Below are 27,012 nucleotides of genomic sequence, written 5' to 3'. Positions count from 1 at the left end.
TGTATTTTCTTTATGTGGTATGACTAGATTCCTTCTTTATTGACAGCACATTTCTTGTGGGCTTTGAGGCAGACCTGGGCACATAAATGTTAGAAAACCCACTTTGGGGTTTTCTAGAATATGGGGCAGTGGGGACAAGGCTTTGATGACACACAAGCCAGGTGTAAACAGGAAAGAAAGCTACAGCCCTATTAATTTATGCTATATTTAATAATACAGCTCCAAGAAAGGAAGAGCACAAGTAATGAAATTTCTTCCTAAGATAAGTGTAAAGTTAGTGGAAGTTGAAGCTAGTCAGTGACAAAGAAAGAACATTGGTTTGTATTTTTTAACTATTAAAATAAATATTTCTGGGGTGCCTGGGTGGCTCAGTTAAGGTTAAGCATCTGCCTTCAGCTCAGATCATGATCTCAGGATCCTGGAATCTTGCCTTGCATCAGGCTCCCTGCTTAGTGGAGAGCCTCTTTCTTCCTCTCCATCTGCTGCTACTCCTGCTTGCGCGCGCTCTCTCTCTCTCTCTCTTGCAAATAAATAAGTAAAATCTTAAAAATATATATTTCTTAAAAAAAATTGTGAGAGAAAAATAGACTAGAGAATTAAATGTTTTTTTTCATAGAAGGAAGCAATATTCTTTCCATTTAACTGCAGTAGGAAGCTCTGCAATTTACAGCATTAAGTGTTAAGCTCCAATTTTCTATTCATTTTTTTTTAAAGATTTTATTTATTTATTTATGATAGACACACAGAGAGAGAGAGAGAGGCAGAGACACAGGCAGAAGGAGAAGCAGGCCCCATGCAGGGAGCCTGACGTGGGACTTGATCCTAGGACCCCAGGATCACACCGTGGGCCGAAGGCGGCGCTAAACTGTTGAGCCACCCAGGCTGCCCAATTTTCTATTCATATCTAAAAGAAAAGGGTGAATCTAGGAGAAAGAGTCAAACAAAACTTTTCTGTTTATATACAGTTATGAAGTTATATTTTTATACTTCATAAGTTTCGCTGATTTATCATTGGTAGAGAAGGGCAGAATCCATCTATAAAGTTAAAGAAACTCTTACTTTTTCTATGATCAGCTTAACATTCATCTGAGCTGTAAGGCTAGTCTATTGAGCATATATCTGATTCTCATCAGATGAGTTCTAGTATTCCATGCAGCAAGCATTTATTAATGAGATATATTGTGTTACTGTGATCATAATGTCTATGGTAAGCCAGAAAGTTAAAGTGGAATATACCTACCAAAGGATGGTGCCTAGAACAAGATCAGGATCACTCAACCCAGTGAATAAAAAGTATGTATGTAGGAGTACCAGGCTGGCTCAGTTAGTAGAGCATGTGACTCTTGATCTTGTCATGAGTTCTGCCTCACATTAGGCATAGAGCTTACTTGAGGGGGAAAAAAAGTATGTACCTAAACCTAAGCCAGAGCTACCAAATTGGGAGGGAGACTGGTGATGTGTGGTGTCATTTCTCTAGCCTCAGAAGGAGAGTCTTAACAGATACCTTTTCATGTGCACCCTGATGTCTTAAGAACAGGAGAAGTTCTGCAACTTTTATTTTAAGTAGAGTTTCAGTACCTTAGTTCAGATTTAGATAAATTTTTTTGTTGAGGATGTTTTTACAATAATGTTTGAAGTAATTGGAGATATTCTTGGATTTAGAGTCATTTAGAACATCAAGAACCTCTGAGTATGGGCTATAATAGTTATATTTTAAATGATAGATCCCTTATTGAATATTCTGATTGTCTTAAACTTTTTATTTTTAGTTGGTACAGCATTTGCCTCATCTTTATATGTGCCTTCAGTACCCCAGCACTGCAGTGAGGCACATGGCTGCTCGTTGTGTAGGCATCATGAGCAAAATAGCTACCATGGAAACAATGAATATTTTTTTGGAGAAGGTTCTTCCATGGCTGGGAGCAATTGATGACAATATCAAACAGGAGGGTGCAATTGAAGCACTTGCATGTATCCTTTATGATTTTTACAAACTTCAGAAATTATATTCATTTTATTTAAGGATGACTAAAATAAAATTATTTAAATGTTCATAAGTAACCTGTCTTGTTCCAAAATAAAACTACTTTGTTATATTTTATTTTGAAGTATCTTTATATTACATTATAAATACATTATAAAAATATATTTACATTTAATTTGAAAATATTCACAGTTTGAAGAATTGCTATTTAAGAGATTTTTTTAATCATCAAAAATAATTTTAGGTACTTTATGAAATATATTTCTGGTAACTGACATTGGTATATAATCAGTATTGTATTAGTACTAATCAGATACTTGTATGTAGTCCATATATTATAAACATGTTTGCAAAGTTGATTATGTGGATGGAAAATGACTAACTGTACTAAATAAGTAGAGATACACAGGCAAGCTTTTTGCTATGAGTACCATAGTATCTATTGACATTCTTTAATTCAAAGTATCTGAAAGATGTTTCTGAGAGCAAGAAATATGGATGGAGATCAAATCAGTAGATACCGGATCAGAAATGCTGAAGATTTGAGGAGGACTGAACTTACTGGGCCTTGCTGTGTCCAGTTTATGATTGTCAGGGTCATGGTGGGAAATTTGGAATTAATCTTTGAGTGACATTGAATTGTGCTACCTTGCTTGCAGTGTAACTCATTTTATTTTGGTATTGGAATTCTAGGAACTTGCAAGAATTTCTCTATGAGAAAAACCTGATTAAAATTTCTTCCAACCTCTCTCAGATGAAAAACCCAATTTTATGGTCTTAAGAGAAAGTTACATAATATTTACAAAGGAGGAACAGTGTACAAATGCTGTTAGAAGTTACAATCTTGATATATCTGTTTGTGAAAGCATTTACCTCAAAACAGTTTGGAAATTTCCTTAATAACTTAATCAGGTGTAATGGAACAACTGGATGTTGGTATTGTTCCATATATTGTCCTTTTAGTTGTGCCTGTGTTGGGAAGAATGAGTGATCAGACAGACAGTGTAAGATTCATGGCTACACAGTGCTTTGCAACACTAATTAGACTCATGCCACTTGAGGTAAGTTAAAGTACTTGGTTTACAGACTTAAATGTTTTCTGTAACTTCATCTGTAATGTAATTCTTTTAGAATGATGTCAGGTGAAAAAAATATCATGAATATGTTTATAAGCATTAGGATATAAATTTTATATTTTAATGGATATAAATATTTATATTTTCAACATAGGGTTTTAAGTAAAACTGTGGTTCCTAAAAGAATGATCATTTATTGATGCTATTCTAGAAACAGAATTGTTCCCAAGTATCCCTGATAACTTCTAGGTAAAGATTGTGTGCCAAAGTTTACATGCAAGGTAAATTTAAGGGATGATAATTGAAAGTGTAAAAAGCAAATGAAGTGTCTTTGGAAGTGTGGAGAAAGCAAACTAGAAGGTTGGTTGGAGACTTTTGGAATATACTCATGGGCTGGAAATAATATATGTGGCCAGTGCAGGAAGTAAGTGACTTGAAGTAAGGGAAGGGCCAGGACCCTGCCCATAACTGCTTAACATATTTTGATGGGATTTTTATAATTCAGGAAATTCAGTGTGTATCAATTGTTCCTTTTTACGGCTAAATAGTATTCCATTGTATGGCTATACCATGTTTTGTTTATCTACTTACCAGTTGATGGACTTGTGAATTTTGTTATCACCTTTTGATAGTTAACAAGTAATGCTACTATGAACATGCACTTAAAAGTCTTTGTGTGGATATATGCTTTTATATCTTTTGAGCAGATATCTAGAAATGGAATTACTGGGTCATATGATGTTGAACTTTTTGAGAAATTGCCAAGTCATTTTTCTAAGTAACTGTACCATTTTACATTTCTACTGCAAAGTATGAACATAAGTTGGATAGCTTCTATAAAAAAAAGTTTGGCTATGTCTGCTGAAGTTGAAGTTTCCTATCCCAGTAACCCAGCAAATTCATCCTAGATATATGGCCTAGAGAAATTCATACACATGTACCAAGACATTTATTCTTAAGAATATTTATCATAGCAGTAGTCTGACACCACTCAAATGTTATCACCAGTGGAGTAGAGGTGTTAACTGGATAACTATGGTGGGGGTGATGATGATACTACGTAAGAATGAATAAAGTAGAAAAACAACAATATTAATCTTTCACATAAGATTCCATTTTTATGAAGTTCAAAATAGATAAAAGTACATGGAATGCATACTTACTTGATAAAGGCATAAAGAAAAGTAAGAAAGGTTGCCTTGAAAGTCAGTAAAGTGATTACCTTTTGGGGAAAGGAGAGTGGGTTATCACTGAGAAGGAGCATATGGGATCTTCTAGGATTATGGCAGGGCTGTTTTTATTGATCTGCTAATGGTTATAAAGTTGTTTTTATAAAATGGTACATTTATTTATATATTTCTCTACATGGTTTATTCCACAATAAAAAGTATTAAAATAACTACCATTACAAAAAAAAAAAAAAATAGGCTACTATATGGAAAGGCACAAGTTATTTCCCAAATAGTTTCCATCCTCTGCTTCCTAGGTCTTATTCATATTTTCAAATTCTTGGTCCTTGGATCGTCTTTGTAAACTAAATTGTCAGTCCCCTTGGTCCTTTCCCATTTTGGAATCAATGAGTGATAGGAAACCATCATGTGTTCTTTTTTTTTTTTTTTTTTTTAATTTTTTAAATTTATTTATGATAGTCACAGAGAGAGAGAAAGAGAGAGAGGCAGAGACATAGGCAGAGGGAGAAGCAGGCTCCATGCACCGGGAGCCTGATGTGGGATTCGATCCCGGGTCTCCAGGATCGCGCCCTGGGCCAAAGGCAGGCGCCAAACCGCTGCGCCACCCAGGGATCCCCCATCATGTGTTCTTTGAGGAAAAGAGTAGATGCTGAAAACAGTGTTTTAAGAAAATTAATTTAACAGTCGAAAGCTTAATAGCTGTTAGGAAAATCAGTTTAGTAGTTATTTATGGATTAGAATGGAAGTACCCCAAAACAGAGCCCAATCCATTGTGAGGTTATAGTCTTTTTTTATTAATTTTATTTTTGAAGTAATCTCCACATCCAGCTCTAACTTACAACCCTGAGATCAAGAGTCGCACGTTCTACCAATGTGCCCCAAGTCTTTTTTTTTTTTTAAGGGTATACTAACAATATTTGATAAACAGATTGGCAAAGTAAAGAGACTTTGACCATTAGAGATTGAGAAAAGTTTAGTAAACTTCTCTATGTTGTCAAAAATGATAAGAATGTGATCCATATTTTACTTTTGGCTATGATAGAAAAACAGTGACCAGGGCACCTGACTGGCTCAATTGGTAGAGCATGCAACTCTTGATCTACGGATTGTAAGTTCAAGTCCCATGTTGGGAGATTACTTAAAAATAAGATCTTTAAAAAGAAAATAGAGGGATGCCTGGGTGGCTCAGTGGTTGAGCATCTGCCTTTGGCTCAGGGTGTGTAATCCTGGGGTCCTGGGATGGAGTCCCGCATTGGGCTCCCTGGAGGGGGCTTGCTTCTCCCTCTGCCTCTCTCTGCCTCTCTCTGTGTGTCTCTCATGAGTAAATAAATAAAAAATCTTAAAAAAAAGAGAGAAAAAGAAAATAGAAAATCAGATTTTTCCTCCCATCTTAACTAGAAGACTAGACAAAATGAATCCAAAAGTGATTTCAGATATTAACTGGCAACATGAAATAGTAATTCATGGGAGAAGAGAAACAAATGGAGTATCCTACCTTGCTTTCTGGAGTGGGATTCAGGCCATAGGACAAGGAAGTGAAAACTAAACTGAGCTTTCACAGTCTCACCAAGTTCAAATGGTCAATCATTCAGAGCATAGGTTAAGACAAGAAGGCTAGAATTTATAACACAGAGTACCCAAAAAGAAGTTGCTGCACAGAGAAGAAGCTCCAGAAGTACACACTAGGGCCGAGTATTCATCTGGGTATGTGTGTGTTTGAGACTAGAAGAAGAAAAATGATGGAAAGGAGTAGGTGGAAGAATTCCCAAAGCTCAGAAAGGGCCAGGAATAGTTTGTTTCCACCAAGCTGAATCAGAAGATCTTCCACCATTTAGAGCATTAACTAAATACAGTCTTTAGAAGTATATTGCCTGAGTGTAGTGTAGGATCAGATTAGCCCTTGACAAAATGCTTATTTGAACTTCCCTTAACAAAGCTTTAAAACCTTAATGGGTAGCCTGGGTGGCTCAGCGGACCGCCTTCGGCCCAGGGTGTGATCCTGGAGACCTGGGTTTGAGTCCCACACCAGGCTCCCTGCATGGAGCCTGTTTCTTCTCCCAATGCCTGTGTCTCTGCCTCTCTCTCTCTGTCTCTCATGAATAAATAAAATCTTAAAAAAAAAAAAAAAACAATCCTTAAAAGGGAGATCAAATGATTTCAAGGGGACGCCTGGGTGGCTCAGCGGTTGGGCATCTGCCTTCGGCTCAGGGTGTGATCCTGGAGTCCCTGGATCGAGTCCCACATTGGGCTCCCTGCATGGAGCCTGCTTCTCCCTGTGCCTCTGCCTCTGTCTCTCGTGAATGAATAAATAAAATCTTAAAAAAAAAAAAAATCATTTCAAGTAACTTAAACTGCACCCTAGAAAATGACTCTAAAATATTAAAACCAAAAAACTCCAGCATCCAATAATGTAAATGAAGTTTAGCACTCACCAAAAAATGACAAGATATGAAAATATATCCAATAACCGTTAGAAAAGTCCATCAATAGAAACAGACCCTGAAGTGACCTAGATAATAGAACTAGTAGACAAGGACATTAAAATATACCCTATATGTTCAAGAAGGCAGAGGAAAGCATGAATGTAATGAACAAAGTGGAAGATAAAAGAACAAACCAAGTTGAACTTGTTGAAATGAAAAATACAATTACAAATAAAAACACACTATATGGGATTAATAGCAGGTTGGGTACTACAAAAGAAAAGATTACTAAGTTTGAAGATGTTGCAGTAGAAACAAGAATGTCATGCAAATATATTCCTATTCTACTCTATCTTGATTTCCTCTGTTATATCTTCACAGGAAGAACATGTACTTTTCTGAAATATATACTGAAAAGGATTCAGGGAATATCAGCCAGTGATTTTGACAAATGCTCTAATTCCCTGCATTATTAGTAACTGTTGCTGATTTTATAGGAGTTGGAATGAGGAAAATACAGGAAGAGTTACTGGCACTGCATATTTATGACTCTTAGGCTTTGGGTTTTGTTGGTAGGGAGTGGACCTTGTTAGATGGCCTTATAGCTGGTTGTCCCTTATCAAAAATTCCATGAAGACAGATGTTTGAAAATTTTGTTATTTCTTTGTAAAGCATTGTCCAGAAAGGCCTCATTTTGATGATTATCATTATGCTATTAGATGTGCTAAAGTATTAGTTTCTATCTTACTAGAGTTATTAAAACCTTTTGAAAATATAGCACATAGTTACTTTAAAAAATCAATAAATATACTTCCTTCCTCTGATACTATTTCTCATGTTATATGGAATATATATTTTAATTGACTTTAATTGAAATTATGTTTGCAGAATTTTACTCCCCCCACTGCCCCAAGAAATTTACATTTTTCTTTTTTTTTTTTTTAAGATTTTATTTATTTATTCATGAGAGACACAGAGAGAGAGAGAGAGGCAGAGACACAGGAAGAGGGAGAAGCAGGCTCCATGCAGGGAGCCTGACGTGGGACTCGATCCAGGGTCTCCAGGATCATGCCCTGGACTGAAGGTGGTGCTAAACCCCTGAGCCACCCAGGCTGCCCGAATTTTACATTTCTTATCTTTAGAGACACCATAGGGTAGTAGTACTCAAACTTTTTGGTCTGAGGATCTCACTACATTCTTAAAAATTAAAGACCCCAAAGAGCTTTTATCATATTTTCTATAATAGAAATTAAAACTGAGAAGTGTAAAAAAGATTAATTCATTTAATAAGCCCATTGGATGTTACCATCAAAAATATTACCATCAGTAATATTTTTTTAAATGAAAAATAACTTTTTTCTAAAACAAAAGTAAGTGAGAAGAGTGATATTGTTTGACATGTTTGCATATTTCTCTTATGCCTGGTCTAATAGATAGCTGGATTTGCTTGGGCATTCACTCTGTTGCAACATGTTTCTCTGGTTGAGGTATATCAAGAAAGTCAAACCTCAGGGATAGGTAGTCAGAAAAGTGAACAGTATTTGACAGCCTTTCCAGATAATTGTGGATATTCTTTTATCTGATAGCATACCAAAGTTCAAAAAGAGAAAACTTACTAAATTTATGTGCAGTGTGGAATATAAAATCCTATCAATGAATGTAAAATCTCTCATTAAAATTTATTGATTTCTCTTACACTTTTGAATAGATCTTTTACCCATACATGTTTTTTGACATCGGCGTTGGTCATTTGGAAAATATTAGTTCACAGAGTTATATAAATCTTTTAAAGTTAGTATATTTTAAAATTAGTATATTTCGTTGTAAAATAGCAAAAAATCAGGGCAGCCCCGGTGGCCCAGCGGTTTAGTGCCACCTTCAGCCTGGGGTGTGATCCTGGAGACCCAGGATCGAGTCCCAAGTCAGGCTCCCTGCATGGAGCCTGCTTCTCTCTCTGCCTGTGTCTCTGCCTCTCTCTCTCTCTCTCTCTCTCTCTCTCTGTCATGAATAAATAAATTAAAAAGATGAAAAAAACCAAAAAATCAGATTCATAATATCACCAACAGAAAATTCCTTTTAAGTATTGGGAAGCTTATCCTTATGCTCAAGCTTACAGTGCTATTTCTTTTGGAAGATTGAATTTTATGACTAACAACAAGTTATGTCAGTTTTCCTTGAAGTGACAAATTTATTTTTTGAGAAAATGTTGGCCAAGCAGGCAACTCAGAATAACTGTAGTTATAGGTCAGTCCATTTGAGTAAAACGTTGTTCTGTGAAAAATAGCTCAGTCAGATCATAATTTAAACAGTGCTTTTCCTCAGCATATTGTATTTTGAAATGCAGCAAATGTGTTTTATGTGTACTTCACCTTTTATTGCACATGTTAAAAAGTGTGCATTCAAGGGTTGGGGTCTAATAAAATAATTTTTACTGCTTTAACTGAAACTGGCTTTAAAAAAAATGCTGGTTTATAGCTGTAACACAGTGACTACTGGTACATTTAGTGCTGTTGCCTTGATTCTTTCTGAGACATAAGCAGTTTTGCCTGCCATTATTTTGCAGCATCAGTGCAAATGTCAACACAGTGAAAAAAGCAAACAGTGTCTTTTATTATGAAATAGCTTTGACCTGAATGATCCTTTGAAAAAGTTTTGGGGATCCTGAGGGAATCTGCAGCCTACATTTTGAGAACCAATATTGTAACACTAAAATTGAGAAGCTCCAGTAACAGCATTGTATTTAAAATAAGCTTGGCAGTTCTATCTGCCTCTTTATCAAGTAATGCCTGGTATGGGAGGGGAAAAAAATAACTGTTCTTTAAAATACCTCAAATGTGTTTATTTAGTAGTCTTATAGCAATTTTAATACCAGTCACATTTAAACTGTTGTCCAGTCTTTAAAATTTTGTTATTGGGGCACCTGGGTGGCTTCAGTTGGTTAAACATCTGACTTCGGCTCATGTCGTGATCTCAGAGACATGGGATTGAGCCCAGCATCAGGCTTTGCATGCAGCAGGGAGTCTGTTTCTCCCTCTTCCTCTGCCACCACACCCGCGGGCCCCCTCCCCCCCAACTTGTGTGCTCACTTGCATGTGTATTCTCTCTCAAGATCTTTAAAAATATATTACTTATTTTTATTTATTACTATTTTTGAATAATTTTTTTCCGTATTTATATTTTGAGAAGACTTAAATTATTGCATAATCTGAGTATGAAAACATTAACTATGGTAAATAGTTTTAATATACTTTTAAAAACTCACTTCAGGCAGGCATTCCAGACCCTCCAAATATGTCAGAAGAACTAATCCAATTGAAAGCCAAGGAGCGACACTTTTTGGAGCAATTATTAGATGGGAAAAAATTAGAAAATTATAAAATACCAGTACCCATCAATGCTGAACTCAGAAAATATCAGCAGGTAAAGTTTTATACTTACCTTATAGATCATGATTATTCCTTTCAATGTACCTTGAAGAATTTTTAAAATTGATTTAGTAAAATCTTGTGTTTAGTGTCTTTATACCTATTTTTCTTTTGCCTACAGAAATAAAAATTTTATAGGAAAAAATTTTTCATGATTTGTTCACATTTATAATTTTTCTCTTTCTCCCAACCTTTCAGGATGGTGTGAACTGGTTAGCATTTCTTAATAAGTATAAACTTCATGGAATTCTATGTGATGACATGGGTTTAGGAAAAACTTTACAGTCCATCTGCATTCTAGCAGGAGATCATTGTCATAGGTAATTTAAAATGTTATTTTTTGAAAAGAGCTTTCAGATGCTGAGAAATGTAAATAAGCCAATTAATTCATTGTGTTTTATTGTTGAAAAGGGCCCAAGAATATGCAAGATCAAAATTGGCAGAATGTATGCCACTTCCTTCTTTGGTGGTCTGTCCTCCAACATTAACAGGTCACTGGGTGGATGAAGTAGGTAAATTTTGCTCCAAAGAATATCTCAATCCATTACACTATACTGGACCTCCTACTGAAAGAATAAGGTAAGAACTATACAACAAAAAAATGTTTAATCTTTGCTTTAAGAACTTTAGAAGGGTAAAGTTTATTGAAAATGAATTCTAGTTTTTTGGTTGTCAGAAACTTTAACTTATTTAAGAAAGATGAATATACATTATAAAGGTATAATCAATGAAACCCATCAAAGTTTAAGGACTTTAGCCATTGTTAACAGTCAATTGGGTTTTCTAAGTATTTGACCTAGGAACCAAAGCCATTCTGTATGCTCTTCTTGGGAGCCTTGTGGTCATAATATATTTCTCTAAGAGCTCCCTCATCCCCAAAATGCTTTTGCTCCACAGTGGCTGCTCTGGCTGTCCTGATAACCATAGCATCACTAGAGTTCTATTAGCCTTACCCTTTTTCTCTTAAACTAGTACATCCCTTATGTTCCTAAATACAAATTTTGAAGAGCAGAATTTCATTTATTTCTGTTCATCTTTTAAAGCATGGGGAGTCATAGGTTGCTGATTAGTCTGTAGATTTGCTTCCCTTCTGTATCTGTAATAGTTAACATACACTAAGCATTTATTAGCCGGACGTTATTCTTAGTAGTTTTACATTTATGTAAAATTGTGTATTTGCACAATCACCATATGAGGTATGGTTATTATTTTTGTTCCCAGTTTGCAGATAAAAGCCTAAGACATGGGGCCTGGGTCCAAGGTCACACAGCTAATTAAATGGGCAGAGTGAGGATTTGAACACAGGCAAGTCAACAGCTTGCACTCTTAAAGAATTTACTGTAGTGTCTGTCAGAATTTCTTCATTTAAAAGTGAAAACTCAAACTAGCTTAAGCAAATAGGAAATTCGTTAATTCACTAAATTGAGAATTTTGGGGGTAATTTCTTGCTTCAGGCCCATCTAGATTGCTCTATTTGCTCTTCCTCCCCATACATAGCTTGTTTTTTGGTCTCTGCAGTTGTTGGATAAGATGACCATAGACAGGATGCTAGGTGGCTCAGTCAGTTGAGTGTGCAACTCTTGATCTCAGCTCAGGTCTATCTTGAAGTTGGGAGTTCAAGCCCTGCATTGGGCTCCATTGGACATGGAGCCTACTTAAAAAAACAAATCACCATAGACAGTCTTAAACCCACATTCTCTTAGCTTGGCAACTATAGTAAACAGAGATCTTCTCTCTTCTATCATGGTTATTATCAATACTGGAAGTGATTTGGATCATCCTCCCAAACCAGTCCTTATGGTCAGGAGATAAAATATTGTGATGAATGACTCAGCCTGGATCAGTATTCCATCTCTTTGGTGATTATGGGGACATGTGGCTCCCTCTTCCCCAGCACAGCATGGAGTTTGGAAGGAATAATGCCTTTAAAGAAGAGGTGTTAGCAGATAAAGTGTCCATCACAGTTTGAATCAGGTACCCACCTCTTTTCTAGTCAGACTGAGTTAGGCTAACAAGGCCAAGTCAAAAGAATAGTCTTCAGGTAGCAGGCTCATGGATGTAGAGCAGGCAAAAAGGAAAGTTGAATTTAGCAGGCACATTGAAAACACCTTGTCAGATGGTAGCTGTAATATCCCCTTTAAAGTTACATTATGGACTTCACAGATTGCTTGCTTCCTAATCTTACTTATTTTTAAATCTAGGTTACAGCATCAAGTAAAAAGGCACAATCTGATAGTGGCTTCATATGATGTTGTGAGAAATGACATAGATTTCTTTAGGTAAGAATTAAATTTTTTTTTCTTTAGAAAAATTTAGTATCAAAATTTGAAGAGAGTTAATATCTTCCTGTCTGAAAGACTCTTCATATAGTTCTTGCCATATTACTAAAAGATGGTAATTTTTTTTTTGCTTATTCTCCCTTAGAAATATTAAATTTAACTACTGTATTCTTGATGAAGGCCATGTCATCAAAAATGGAAAAACAAAATTGTCTAAAGCGGTAAAACAACTCACTGCTAATTATAGGATTATTCTTTCTGGAACACCAATCCAGGTGATTATGGACTGTTCTCTCTATATAGATTTGCCATGTGGAAAGAAGACTTGACATTTGGCAGGGATTTAAGGAAGTGTTTTTCTTTTTTTAGTTTATAAGAATGTTAATTTCCAGTTATTGTGTTTTATAGTGGTTCATTTGGTTTGTAATAGTATCTGAGCAAAACAGGTTTTAAAAGCAATGTGAAGGAGTGCCTGGATGGTACAGTAGATTAAGTGTCTGACTCTTGGTTTTAGTTCTGAGTCATGTTCTCAGGGTCATGAGATCAAGTCCCCACTCAGTGTGGAGTCTGCTTGGGACTCTCTCCTTCTGCCCCTTCCCACCATCCTTTCTCTCCCACTCCCCCTCCTTCTCTCTCTCTCTCTAAAGTAAATAAATCTGGGGCACCTGGGTGGCTTAGTGGTTGAGGTTTGCTTTTGGCTCAGGTCGTATCCCAGGGTCCTGGGATCAAGTTCAACATCAGGCTTCCCGCAGAGAGCCTGCTTCTCCCTCTGTGTATGTTTCTGCCCCTCTCTGTTTCTTTCATGAATAAATAAATAAAATCTTTAAAAAAATAAAAACATTGGAAAGCTAGAGCTGATTCAGAGGGGAATCCTCATTTGGTAGGGGTGTGAATACCTGGGGTTAGAAGGGAATTGGAAAAGATTTAAGAAACTTGTGATGGAAAAGGAAGGAGATGGGTAAATTCATAGAAATCTTTTGGGATTCCTGGTGGCTTGGTGGTTGAGTGTCTGCCTTTGGCTCTGGGTGTGATCCTGGGACCCAGGATCAAGTCCCACATCAGGCTCCCTGTGGGGAACCTACTTTTCCTCTGCCTCTCTCTCTGTGTCTCATGAATAAATAAATAAATCTTAAAAAAAAAAAAAAAGAGAGAGAAATCTTCTGATACTTTTGAGAGATTCTGTAATGTTCCAGAGGAATGGTTGCCAATGTTCACACTTAGCTTCCTAAGAAATAAAAATGGGAAGATACCCATTCATTATTCTCCAAAGAGTAGAAGGGTGAACACCAGGTGACCTCTGAGATTCCTTCTGACTCTTAAAAAAATGGACAGTTCTTTGTTTACATCTTTGTTACTTTTCTTTTAAATTTAATTTTGGTGATGGACTGATCAGTGTGTTAGGATTTTATTCTTTAAGTGAATGCTTATTGTTCACAATATTACTTTCACAACATGTTTGGTTTTTGGTTTGCTTAAAGGCCATCTTTCTTTCTTCCTTCCCCACCTGAACATTTTAGCCCTGAATCTGTAAGGGTTTTTGCACTGAAGACCCATGGTAGTCCAGAGTTAGGAGGCAGAGCCTATGTCAGATTAGAAGGGTGTCCATATGGGAGGGCAGCCCACCATGATGAACCAGAGTCTGAGGGAGATGAAGAGGGCTTCTGGAAAGGAATAAGGGGGGTGGGGATGGTACCTTAGGATCCACACATATTGGCAATGCATCCAAAATGAAAAAGTGCTGATTTCTTTCTTTTCTTATTTTTTCTTACGTTTTAAAAAATGAAATTTCAGTAATAGAATTGGAAAAGAACCTGTGTTTATTTGTCATGACCCTTGAATACTGGATAGACTTGACCTATAATGAAACTCTTCTAGGTTTTCCTTAAGAAATACTGATGTTGGCCAAGGTCTTTAAATCTTGCTGTTAATTTTAGTATCAGAGATAAAAGAATCAGAAACATCCATCTTTCTCCTTTCTTTACTACTTGATAGATGCCATCAGTAGGATTTAAACACTATGGGCCAAGGCTTATTCTGGTGGAGGAGACTTGAAATTCTACCCAATGAGATAGAATATTTTGTCCAAGAATACAGATGTGAATTTTACACATTAAAATCTGACTATATGTAAAAATGTGGTTGATTACCCCCCTCGCGTATGTCATCATAATGAGCTTTCATTAATACTCCATTTTTCAAGTGTAAGGAAATAATTCCAGTACAAAAGATAACTGATGTTCCTTTCTTATACATAGAACAACGTTTTGGAGCTGTGGTCATTATTTGATTTCCTCATGCCAGGATTTTTGGGGACTGAACGCCAGTTTGCTGCTCGATATGGTAAACCTATATTAGCAAGTAGGGATGCTCGAAGCTCTAGTCGAGAACAAGAAGCAGGTATGAAAAAGATGTAATTCAATACTGTGCAAGTGACTCTAACTTATTCCTAACTTTTTTGAAGTCATTTTCTCTTACTGTTAATAGGTGTTCTTGCAATGGATGCACTGCACCGCCAAGTCCTGCCATTTCTTTTGAGAAGAATGAAAGAAGATGTTTTGCAAGATCTTCCACCCAAAATTATTCAAGACTACTACTGTACTCTTAGTCCTCTGCAGGTTAGAAATCTGGTGATTGTGGTTGTTGGTGGTATGTTTATTAGGAGAATGCTTTGAAAAAGTCACACAAGTATTGAATAAAGGGGATTAGACTTTGCTTTATCACTCCAACCTAGTTTCCACTTTCATAGAGTTTAGGAATATTCTGTTTTAAATAGGTAGAGATAGGATCTGAATGGATCTTTTTGGACATGTAGATACACATTTGAATATGTGCATTTTGCATATGGCATTAAAACAAAAGCCAGTATCATAGTTGCTTTCTTATATGTTTTTTTTTTTTTTTTTTTTTTTTATTTGTGATAGTCACAGAGAGAGAGAGAGAGAGAGAGAGAGAGAGAGGCAGAGACACAGGCAGAGGGAGAAGCAGGCTCCATGCACTGGGAGCCTGATGTGGGATTCGATCCCGGGTCTCCAGGATCGCGCCCTGGGCCAAAGGCAGGCGCCAAACCGCTGCGCCACCCAGGGATCCCGCTTTCTTATATGTTGAATTAATCAGAAATTTTGCAAGATTAAATGATAAAGAAATGAGCCAATGTTTATAAGACCCAAAAATCTGCCTGTAATGTCATATCTTCACAACAGCATTATAGGTATTGTCAGTCCCGTCTTTTGCAAATAAGGAAAGGGAAGCTCAGAAAAGTTAAGTAATTTACTCAAGATTATATAGCTAATATAGATCAGGGCTGAGTTTCAAACCTGGGAAGTGGGACCTCATCCCTTTAAAAGTACTATTGCATTACCAGTAAATTTTTGAAATAAGATGGCTTTTGCACAGTTCTGATTTTGTACAGAGACCATTATCAAGGGAATTTATTTTAGTTTTTTTTTTTTTAAAGGAATTTATTATATGCCTTTCCTTGTGTAGTATTTTGTAAGGGGAAACTATCCCTTGTCTTAGGAAGACATGCCTATAATTAGAATTTTATTTTAACTTTATGTTTTAGGTTAGTTTGCATCCATCCATTTCAGCATTAAGAGTTGCTTTAGCATGGTAAAATGAAGAAAAGATATATAGACACACCCAGAAACTTAGTCTTTCGTCTTCTATCTGTACAACTTAAGTTTAGAGCTTAACAGGACACTAATCTAGATGCTGAGATTTCTGTGATCATTTATGTTATCTACTTCAACTGTCTGGGCCTCCAATCCTCATTTGTAAAAATTGGATTAGTATTTCTTGAAAGGAATATTTTAGGAGCAATGAGATGAAGACTTTTTGAAGTAAGTACAATAAAGAAAAGCTGCCATATGAAAAAAAAATCCATAGTAGGGGCGCCTGGCTGGCTTATTCAGTAGAGCATACAGCTATTGATCTCAGAGTTGTGAGTTTGAACCCCATGTTGGTTACAAAGATCACTCAAAAAATTGTTAAAAAAAAAAAATCCATAGTATGCAGTTGGTATAAAACACATTTAAGTAGCCTGGAGGAGAGGAGCTGGGAAGGAAGTGACATTTGGCTTTATTTAGCATTCACATGTTTTTTACTGTTCTTTTAGCACTCTTGATTTTCTTCCCTTTCACATTGTTTTAGCATGTATAATACAGGAACCCAGACTCCAAGGTAATGCTTCAACATTCATGAGTTCTCCTTTTAGGTAGTAGTAGTCTTTTACTTCTTTTTACTTTTTTTCCTTTTTAAGTTTTACTTATTTAAGCAATCTCTACACCTGATTTGGGGGCTTGAACTCATAATCCTGAGATCAAGAGTCACATTCTCAACTGACTGAGCTAATCAGGTGTCCCAGCAGTGATATTCTTTAAAAACTTGGTCTTTTGGAATATACTTATAGAGTATCACATAATTTCACTTAGGATTTTCTTACTTGTAAGGGTTTAGGTTCTCTTTTATTGGTAATACATTTATCTTCCTCAACAAAAATGGAGTCTAGGACTATTTGACTAGTTTTTAATATTTTAGCAGCCAAGCGTAATGTGTTATACTTGTTTTCTAAATATAATTTTAAAGGAATTTACCAAGATGTAGTAGATAATTTGTAATTAGGAGTAAAGCATAGATATCATACTTTGTTTAATGAGGGCTGGGTTGGGCGGCCCGGGTGGCTCAGCCATTTAGCACCGCCTTCAGCCCACGGACTGATCCTGGAGAGACCTGGGATCGAGTCCCACATCGGGTTCCCTGCATGAAGCCTGCTCCTCCCTCTACCTGTGTCTCTGCCTCTCTCTCTGTGTCTCTCATGAATAAATAAATAAAATCTTTTAAAAAAAAAATGAGGGCTGGGTTTAAATGACTGCTTTTATTGGCATTTGCTAGCTATGTTTTGAACAATTGAAAATAAATTTACTTAACTGCTTTTGTGGCGGCAATTTTACAGGTTCAGCTCTATGAGGATTTTGCTAAGTCTCGTGCCAAGTGTGATGTTGATGAAACAGTTTCTTCAGCTGCACTTTCTGAAGAAACTGAAAAACCAAAGCTTAAAGCTACAGGCCATGTATTCCAGGTACATTCCTTTTTCATTCTTGAAGAATCATGTTCTTCAGTGCAGCAATTTTAACACAGAATACTAAGCATGGGTTTATTTAAATTTTTCAGTATTGTGTAAACATTCTTGAGAATAAAGAAAAATACTAATGTATTTTCATATTTATAGTTATTAAGCAATTTAATATTAAAATTATACAAAATGCAACATATTTTTGTATATTACACAAAAAGAAGAGTTTGAGAACTTTTGCTTTACATTTAAAAATACTGAAATGCCTGCTATAAGGCAGTAATTTTTGTTAGCTCAAGGATTAATTAAAGCATTGGAAAAAACAAACTCCTCCCTTGTAGCATTGAACAAGGAGTAAGTAAAATACATTTTATGTAAGAGAAAATAAAGCAGAATATAGGGTTATACAGTATAGGAGTTATCATGATTGTGGTTTTTAATAGAGGGATCAGGGATGGCCTCACTGAAAAGGTGATAAAGCAGAGATCTGGAGGATTGAAGCATGCAGATATGTGGGGGGGAAACTATTCCAGGCAGAGGATACCAAAAGTACAGATGTCATGAGACAGATGATGCCTGATGTGCTCAAGGGAATAGCAAGTGAAAAAAGAGAAAGTGTTAACTTAGTCTTTCTGTCCCTTTTGAAATATTCCACTATAGGAAACCTCCTCAAACCCTCTTGCCACCAATAACTAAATACTGCTAACATTTTTAAAGATAGAAGAGGGGGGAAAATGGTTGTGAAGGCTAATACCTCTCCCATAGTTGCTATGGACACTGCTTAGTGTCCAGCAGTCTCTTGAGTTTTGTCAGTGGAGCTTGATTTCTAATACAAATCTCAAGACCCGGGCTCCTGGGTGGCTCAGCAGTTGGGCGTCTGCCTTTGGCCCGGAGCATGATCCTGGAATCCCAGGATCAAGTCCCGCATTGGGCTCCCTGCACGGAGCCTGCTTCTCCCTCTGTGTCTCTGCCTCTTTCTCTCTCTCTCTTTCTCTTTCTCTGTGTCATGAATAAATAAGTGGCATCTTAAAAAAAAAAAAAGAAAAGAAATCCCAAGACCCAAATCATAAGCCAAGTAAAAGGCAAGAAAGAATATAACAATTAGAGAAAAGAAAGAATGGACCCGGAGGGTTCTGATTCTTAAACACAACTACTTGAAATAACCACTGTGTTCCACCTTCTCCTCTTCCTGACTTGCTGAATTAGAATACTGTGTAGGGGAGAGACACATTTATAAGGTCCTCAAGAAATTTTATACTCATTGAAGTTTGAGAAACCTTTTGGAAATCTTTAGGAAATGTTGCCTATTCTAGAAGTAATTGTAAGCATTTTCAGGCACTTTGGGAAAGAGGTCTTTCTGCCATGAGAAGCTCATTGTCTAGTGAGGGAGACAGACATAAACTGTATAATTTATACGAGCTTATAAGTGCTCTCATATACTGCACAAGAAGCACAGATGAAGGCATCATAGATGAGATGTTTGAACTGGTCCTTGAAGAATGAGTGGGAGTAGCAAGAATAGGAAAAAGGGCATTTTATGGATGGAATAGAATAGGAAAAGATACGGAGACACAGACATTTGTGGCACGTATGGACTTGTATAAACTTTTTCCCTTTTAAAGGCATTACAGTACTTACGTAAGCTGTGCAACCATCCAGCATTAGTCTTAACACCTCAACATCCAGAATTCAAGAGTACTACTGAAAAACTAGCAGTTCAGAATTCTTCTCTTCACGATATTCAACATGCCCCTAAACTCTCAGCTTTGAAACAGGTAAGTAGGTCTCATGAGGTTAGTAGATGTGTGTTACACATTCTTGATCTGTAGTACTAAGTAAATTTGCTTTTCCAAAAGATTACTGATGTGTTTACCATATCTTTTATTTTTTAATGTGGTTTGTCCCATTTGTGGTATAGCTTTTTAAAAAACTGTGGTAAATATATATAGTATAAGGTATGCCATTTTAACCATGTTTAAGTGTACAATTCTGTGGCATTAATTACATTCACAGTGTTGTGCAGCTGTCACCACTATTTCCAAAAGTTTTCCATCACTCAAACAGAAACTGTACACATGAAGCAATAACAGCTTCATGTAAGTGGAATCATATAATATTTATGCTTTTGTGACTGGCTTATTTCACTTGGTTTTCAAGGTTCATTTGTGTTTGTAGCACGTATCAGTACTTCATTTTTGTGGCTGAATAATACTATTACTATTTTTATGTATATACCTCATTTTGTTTATCTAGTCCTGTGTTGGTGGACACTTGCGTTGTTTCCACCTTTTGGCTTTTGTGAATAATACTGCAATGAATGTGAGCTAATAAGTATCTGTTTAAATAGCCCCTCTTCTCAGTTCTTTTGGTTGTAGATGTAGGAGTGGAATTGCTGGATCATTTAGCAGTTCTACATTTAACTTTTTCAGGGACTGCCAAACTGTTTTCCATGGTGGCTGCACCATTTACATTACCATCAGCAGTATGCCATGGTTTTAATTTCTTCACATCCTAGCCAACACTTTACTTTTATTTTTTTATTGTGGCTATCCCAGCAGGTATGAATTGCTATCTCATGGTTGAAAATGCCTTCTAAGTCTTTGGACCATTTTTAAATTGTATAGTCTGTCTTTGGTTGAGTTTTAAGAGTTCTTTTATATTCTAGATATTATTAAGCCCTTATTAGATACATGATTTTGCAAATATTTTCTTCCATTCTGTAGATTGTCCTTTCACTTTCTTCAATAACGTCTTCCATGGTTTCTGATAAGAAATCCAATATTGATCTTCTTGAGGATCCTTTTTACATGACACATTCACTTTTCTCTTGCTCTCTCAGGATTCTCTTTCAGTGGTTTGATTGTAATGTGTGTCAGTGTGGATCTCTGAGTTTTATTAGGAGCTACCCACTCTGCCATTTTGCTCTTGTCACACTCTTGGTATATAGCTTCAAAAACAGAATCTTTGACAATTCTAAGATTTCAAAAGGTTGAACTTCTTAAAAGAACCAATTTCAAGGACCAAAATGTTAATGCTAATAATATTTAGTTCTAACCTTAAAAATTAAGAGCTTACCAGGATCCCTGGGTGGCGCAGCGGTTTGGCGCCTGCCTTTGGCCCAGGGCGCGATCCTGGAGACCCGGGATCGAATCCCACGTCGGGCTCCCGGTGCATGGAGCCTGCTTCTCCCTCTGCCTGTGTCTCTGCCTCTCTCTCTCTCTGTGACTATCATAAATAAATAAATTAAAAAAAAAAAAAGATTTTCTTTCTAAAAAAAAAAAATTAAGAGCTTATTGTAAAATCTGGATTTTAGTAATTGTTTTTGCTTTCTGTAATTATTCTGGACTAAATTTCATTGAGAAAATGAATGAAGATTTTAGATTTCACATGGGTTAACATAGAAAATGTTTTGTAATGGCATATATGACATCCAAGCATGTATCCTTATATCACTAAATGTGAAAGAATGAGTTTTTACCATAAAATGGAAGAATGACTATTGCCTTTATTTATATATGGAATAGTTTTCTTATTTGACCAAACTAATTTTGTATATAAAATGTTCACAATTTTCTTAACATAGCTGATACATTTTCTAAAAAAGATTTTATTTACTTATTTGAGAGAGAGAGAGAGAGACCATGAGCAGGGAGGAGGGGCAGAGGGAGAAGGAGAAGCACAAGGCAGATGCTTAACTAACTGAGCCACCGGCACCCAACATACCTGATATATTAGATAAAGCTATAAGATATACTTAGTCAAGCAGTCAGCTAATTAGATTTCCAAAAAATATTGGATTACATTCCCACTTTAATTATAGGCTTTAAATTATTTTTAGTTTATCCTTTTGCACATTATTTTTTTTTCTGTGCAGTTATTAAACTGATCTCTCATTTTGTAGTGCTTCTGGTCATTCTAAAGTGTCTGGAATTAAGATGCTTAGGAACTCTGCAAACCCAAATGGTTTGGACGGATTATGGAGGGCTTTTCTAGAACCTGTCTTTTCCATTTTCTCAGTTCTTTTCAGCCATTCAGAACAGAGGTTCTGTCTTAGGAGAGAACTAGGTTGCTTTCATCTAAAATATGTTTATTCTCTGAATTAGGGGAAAAGTCTTACTTGCTTTTTAAAAATCTGACACTAGATATGTAGGAACATATTTATCACCGAGTAATAGTGCCAGAATTATCTAATATTGCCAGAATTTTAAAATTTCAGGATACCGGACTGATGAACTAAAACAGGTGAAATTTAATGGAGATAAGCAAAGTCAGTTTTAAAAAACTTAATAGATTCTGTCAGGCTTGGCAAACATTTTATACAATGTAAAGTTGAGTTTGATTTGATGGCAGGTTTTCTGTAAACTTGTATGAATTAGTTACCAGTAAATAAAACTCCTAAGATCTTGGGTGGGATTAATAATAGTGTAATGACCAAAATGAGGGCATCAAAGTTTCATTGTCTTTCATAACTGTCACACCAAATTTTGATTATCATTTATAGTTCTGAGCACTCTAAGTGGAAGATGAAGATCAAAAGAATCTGGAAACCATTTTATATGAAAAATAGCTTGCAAAACCTGGGGTAATTTATCCTATGCTGAAGTTAGGGCAAGATAAAATTGCTCTCTAGGGAAGGCAACTGGCCTCTCAGACACCCATATCAGGTGGCCTTGGTAACCACTTTCTAGAGTCTAGTAATCAACTTTTCAAGGCTGCAAACTAAATTGTGTCAGAATACTTGGAGTTCATCTCTCCAGTCTCTCAGGGCAAACTCAGGTTATAAGAGATTATTGGAAAAACCAGAATGCCAGTTCTGCTGCCAGACAAGGATATTTATGTCAATGATATGTCCATACATCCAGTAGGATAGCTACACTAAAAGAATATATTAGGAAGATTGTATGTTAAGTGTGGACTTGGAGAAGTCATAGGTGGACATTCTGAATATGACTGGTTATCTGTATGGTTTGATATTGCTGCCTAAGTGATTATGATAATTGAATGTGCCTGACACAGACATTCTGATAAATTCTCTCTCTCTCTCTAGAACTCTTTTATAGAAGCCATGTAGAATGTCCCACTGATAACACGTTCTTTATACTGGGTACTACCTAGTTATACTCTCCTAAAACACACTAGGTTTTTTTAAAAGAAAGTTAGATAGTAATCTTGATTGCAGATTTAGGGGCAGGGGATAGAGATAATTACATTTATCAGATTTTTAAATTCCACTTAGAGGTGTTCCTTGGTAGTATACCATATATGTACTCTATATCAAGAAGTGAGGGAAAGCTTAGGCCAACCTAATTAAAATTTACAGTTTAAGGGCTACTAAGGTAGAAGAGAAAGAACGTTTATTCTTCCCCTAGCATCAAATTATGACAACACATGTGAAATGTTGCCTATCAGGTAGGGCCATTAGAGACTCAATGCCAAAAGTTTTTATTGGGTCTGGTAATAGAGACTCCCTCTGTGTAGTATATACCAAAATTCTAGACTCCCCGAAAGAAAGCCAGTGTCAGCATAATCCTATTGTTTGTATAACAGTTTGAGCAGAGTAGGCCATCCTTATCAGGTAAGAAACAATGGAAAGATCAAACCCAAGTTTCAAGACTTCTTTCAGCCAAGACCTTGCAAGCTGGACTTTCTAAAAAAGCATTTCAAGTCTGCTATGTTAACTTTTATTTTACACAGTACTCTGAGAGTTTTACATTTGATTTTTGGAGTTTGCCTAGATGGCCTTTTGGTTATCTTGCCCATCTGAGCTTTTGGTTTCCTTTTTCTTTTCTTTTCTTTCTTTCCTTTTTTTTTTTTATTTTATTTTATTTTTTTTAAGATTTTATTTATTTATTCATGAGAGAGACAGAGAGATAGGTAGAGGGAGAAGCAGGCTTCCTGCAGGGAGCTTGATGTGGTACTTGATCCCAGGACACCAGGATCACAACCTGAGCCAAAGGCAGACACTCAACCACTGAGCCAATATTGGGTACTTTCGTTTCCTAAGCAAATAAAAACATGATTCTCTTGGATTTTATTCACTTGTTTATTTATTGTACCTGCTGTGTGCTAGGCACTAAACCATAATGTAACAGGAAATACAAAAGATCTATAGTAGCATGGTTCTTGCTGTTAAAGTTCTTGGTTGATAGCTATAGTAGTAAGCTCAAGAATCCAGAGATCTTACTAGATGCTTTTGGTTCTCTTCTTTTTTGTAATTTTGATGCCTGCCAGATTTAGCTACTTCGTTATGTTTTCTTCACACTGTTCTTTCTGATCTTTTCTTTTTTAATTAGGTAGGCTCCACACTCAACATGGGGCTTGAACTCACAACCTTGAGATCAAGAGTCGCATGCTCTACTGACTGAGTCAGCCAGGTGCCCCTACTCTGTTTTTTATAACTTTTTATGAACAATTTTGCCTGGAGATCTTCACTTTAAGTAAACATTTATTGAGACTCTAGTGACCCTCAGGTAACTCAGGAAAGGAAAGGGGAGATGGGCTGGTTAGGGAACCTCCTGAAGAGGTGATCAGGAAATTCTAAGCCTGAGCACCTCAAAAACTGGTTCCAGAAGTTGCAAGATGACAGGTTACAGCCCAGAGTAGCAATCTGCTTTCCAGGTAACAGATAAACTTAACCGTTTCTTACTACAAAAAGTATTTGTCACAGTGAGATTGGTTGCCTACTCTATTGAACACCTGTGTAACAATTGATTCTTTTTTCAAGTTGCTTTTGGACTGTGGTTTGGGAAATGGCAGCACTTCAGAGAGTGGCACAGAGTCTGTTGTGGCCCAGCACAGGATACTGATCTTCTGTCAGCTTAAAAGCATGCTTGATATAGTGGAACATGATCTTCTCAAACCTCACTTACCCTCTGTCACTTATCTGAGATTAGATGGCAGCATACCTCCTGGTCAGAGGCATTCCATTGTTTCACGGTAAGTGGCTTCGAAAACTCTTAGACAGCAAGTTATACTTAGTTATTAGTTACATAGAAGTTTACCTCATGACTAAATGTCTCCACATGTGTTTTTTTATTTTATAATTCAACCCAACTAAACCCTTTTATTATTATTTTTAAATTTTTTTAAAGATTTTATTTATTCATGAGAGACGCAGGGAGAGGGAGAAGCAGACTCCCCGCTGGGAGCCTGATGCGGGATTCAATCCTAGGACCCCAGGATCACAACCTGAGCCAAAGGCAGACGCCCAACCACTGAGGCACCCAGGTGCCCCCAAACCCTTTTTAAATACAAGAATATAATTGAATAGTTTTAGTTTAAAAAAAGAAAAAAACGTGACAATAGTAGGAAAGCACTCTGAAGGGCATGGAAGAAATTTAAGGCATCAATAAAAAATAGAGACAATGAACAATTAACAAAAAAAAAAAAAATAGAGACAATGACTTTCCCACTGACCTTTTTTGGGGGAGTTAGGGTAGGAAGAAGCAAACAAGTGGCTTAGCTAAGATCTCTAACATCCCTGTGTCTGCTGAGAACAAGTGGGAAGTTGGCATAGGTAGGAAGCAGAATTGGTAAGTGCAGTGTTTAAAACCTGTAGTCTGCCTTCTCTGCTTTAGAAACCTCAGAGGTTGGGTTTTTAAATTCAAGTTCCTAGGTTTTGTCCCAGACCTGCCTACTTTAAAAGATTATTAGGCACAGTAGTATTAGAGACCCACTAAGGAATTTTGGAGGCAGACAGACCTAGGTTTGACTCCCGACTCTAGACATGTCCAGTTGAGCCTATTTATTGAAAATTATAATATCTACAAGGACAATAATACCTTTATAAAGCTATTATAACAACATAATACACATAAAGCACTAACTCCATCATTTGATTCATAGTAAGAATGGAATAAATAGTAGCTTGGTAATGTTACTTTTTCTTTTTCCTAGAAGCTATCTCTCAAAACCTTTATCAGTATCTTCTGGGATTAGCACAATACTAGCAACTACTTCATCCTCTAATTTTCCTGACTCATGGAGCCTTTCCCCCAACTCTTCTATCTCCATATGTTAAAGGTTCATAGTTGAGTTTTATCTTCATTAGTGTTTAATTACATTTTTACTAGTTGGTCTTTATCTGGCCTCCTAAAAATATAACCCAGTTGACTTAGGTTTTTTTGTGAAATTTCTGAAATGTTCTAAAAAAACATTCTACTACTGAAGATGTGTATTTTTCATCTCAAGTGGTCACAGAAATGTCCACATCTTTTTTTTTATTTTTTTAAAGTAAACTCTAGGGACACCTGGGTGGCTCAGTGGTTTAGCGCCTGCCTTCGGCCTAGGCGTGGTCCTGGAGTCCCAGGATCGAGTCCCACATCAGGCTTCCTGCATGGAGCCTGCTTCTCCCTCTGCCTGTGTCTCTGCCCCTCTCTCTGTGTGTCTCTCATGAATAAATAAATAAAATTAAAAAGTAAAATAAAGTAAGCTCTATGCCCAATGTGGGGCTTGAAATTATAACCCCGAGATGGGGGTCACATGCTCTACTCACTGAGCCAGTCCGGCACCCCCATATCATAGTTTTGTTCAAGATTTATTTATTTGCAAGAGTGAGCGAGCATGCAAGTGGGAGGAAGGACAAAGGGAGAGGGAGACAGAGAAACTCAAGCAGATGTGGGGCTCCATCATGACCCTGAGGTTATGAACTAAGCCAAAACCAAGAGTGGGATGCTTAACCAACTGAGCCACCTGGGCACCTCCCCCCATATCATAGATTTTTAAAGCGGTATCTTCATTTAGGCTCTTTAATTTTTTTTTAAAGAGTCCAGTTTATTACAGAAACCTTAAGATATGCTAATTTTATTTTTTAATATCTATACTTTTAGGTTTAACAATGATCCATCCATAGATGTTCTTTTACTTACAACTCATGTTGGCGGCCTGGGGCTTAACTTAACAGGCGCTGACACAGTAGTATTTGTGGAGCATGACTGGAATCCTATGCGTGATCTACAGGCCATGGACCGAGCCCACCGCATTGGGCAGGTAAAAAAATCATCACTCACAGGGTGTTAACCTGCACTGTGGAAAAAATACCCAAAAGAGCCAGGAAGCCTTGGTTTTAGCTCCTTCTCTGATACTAAGTGTTGTGACCTTAGCAAGTTACCCAGTATATTGCACCACATCCTCAGGCATTAAGTAAGGTAGTTGGACTAAGGAAACCCCAGACACTGTCCATTCCTAATATTTAATTCTCTGCCAAATAATAAAATTTTAAACTCATGAAGTCAGGTAAATAAAATCCAATCCTTATTAGATAGTATTTAAGTACTTAGTTCAAGTATGCAAGCCCCCTGATTTGATGAACTTCAAAAGCTTATCAGTTTATTTGTGCTACAGTTGCTTACCTTCTTTCTGTCATTCAGAAACGTGTGGTTAACGTGTACCGGTTGATAACCAGAGGAACATTGGAAGAGAAAATAATGGGTTTGCAGAAATTCAAGATGAACATAGCAAATACTGTTATTAGCCAAGAGAATTCTAGTTTGCAGAGTATGGGGACAGATCAACTTCTTGACCTGTTTACTCTTGATAAGGTAAAGAACTTAAACAATTTGCTAT

At 36.6% G+C, this 27,012-nt stretch overlaps 1 protein-coding gene across 1 annotated transcript in view; it reads left to right on the top strand.

The window, feature by feature from the left end:
* BTAF1 (B-TFIID TATA-box binding protein associated factor 1) overlaps positions 1-27,012 on the top strand; it is a 95,534-nt gene that overhangs the window by 65,540 nt on the left and 2,982 nt on the right. Inside the window, exons 24-37 of the mRNA XM_072806129.1 lie at positions 1,770-1,971; positions 2,897-3,045; positions 9,941-10,093; positions 10,297-10,418; positions 10,510-10,677; positions 12,300-12,377; positions 12,523-12,652; positions 14,633-14,774; positions 14,862-14,992; positions 17,329-17,454; positions 19,071-19,223; positions 24,173-24,384; positions 26,277-26,436; positions 26,817-26,987. Of these exons, the coding sequence (XP_072662230.1) occupies positions 1,770-1,971; positions 2,897-3,045; positions 9,941-10,093; positions 10,297-10,418; positions 10,510-10,677; positions 12,300-12,377; positions 12,523-12,652; positions 14,633-14,774; positions 14,862-14,992; positions 17,329-17,454; positions 19,071-19,223; positions 24,173-24,384; positions 26,277-26,436; positions 26,817-26,987 (2,097 nt within the window). The remainder of the gene's footprint in view (positions 1-1,769; positions 1,972-2,896; positions 3,046-9,940; positions 10,094-10,296; positions 10,419-10,509; positions 10,678-12,299; positions 12,378-12,522; positions 12,653-14,632; positions 14,775-14,861; positions 14,993-17,328; positions 17,455-19,070; positions 19,224-24,172; positions 24,385-26,276; positions 26,437-26,816; positions 26,988-27,012) is intronic.

The sequence above is a fragment of the Canis lupus genome, chromosome 29 (genome assembly GCF_048164855.1).
Source record: "Canis lupus baileyi chromosome 29, mCanLup2.hap1, whole genome shotgun sequence".
NCBI lineage: Eukaryota > Metazoa > Chordata > Mammalia > Carnivora > Canidae > Canis > Canis lupus.
The sequence above is the reverse complement of the archived record's forward strand: the minus strand, read 5'-3'. Positions and strand labels throughout refer to the sequence as shown.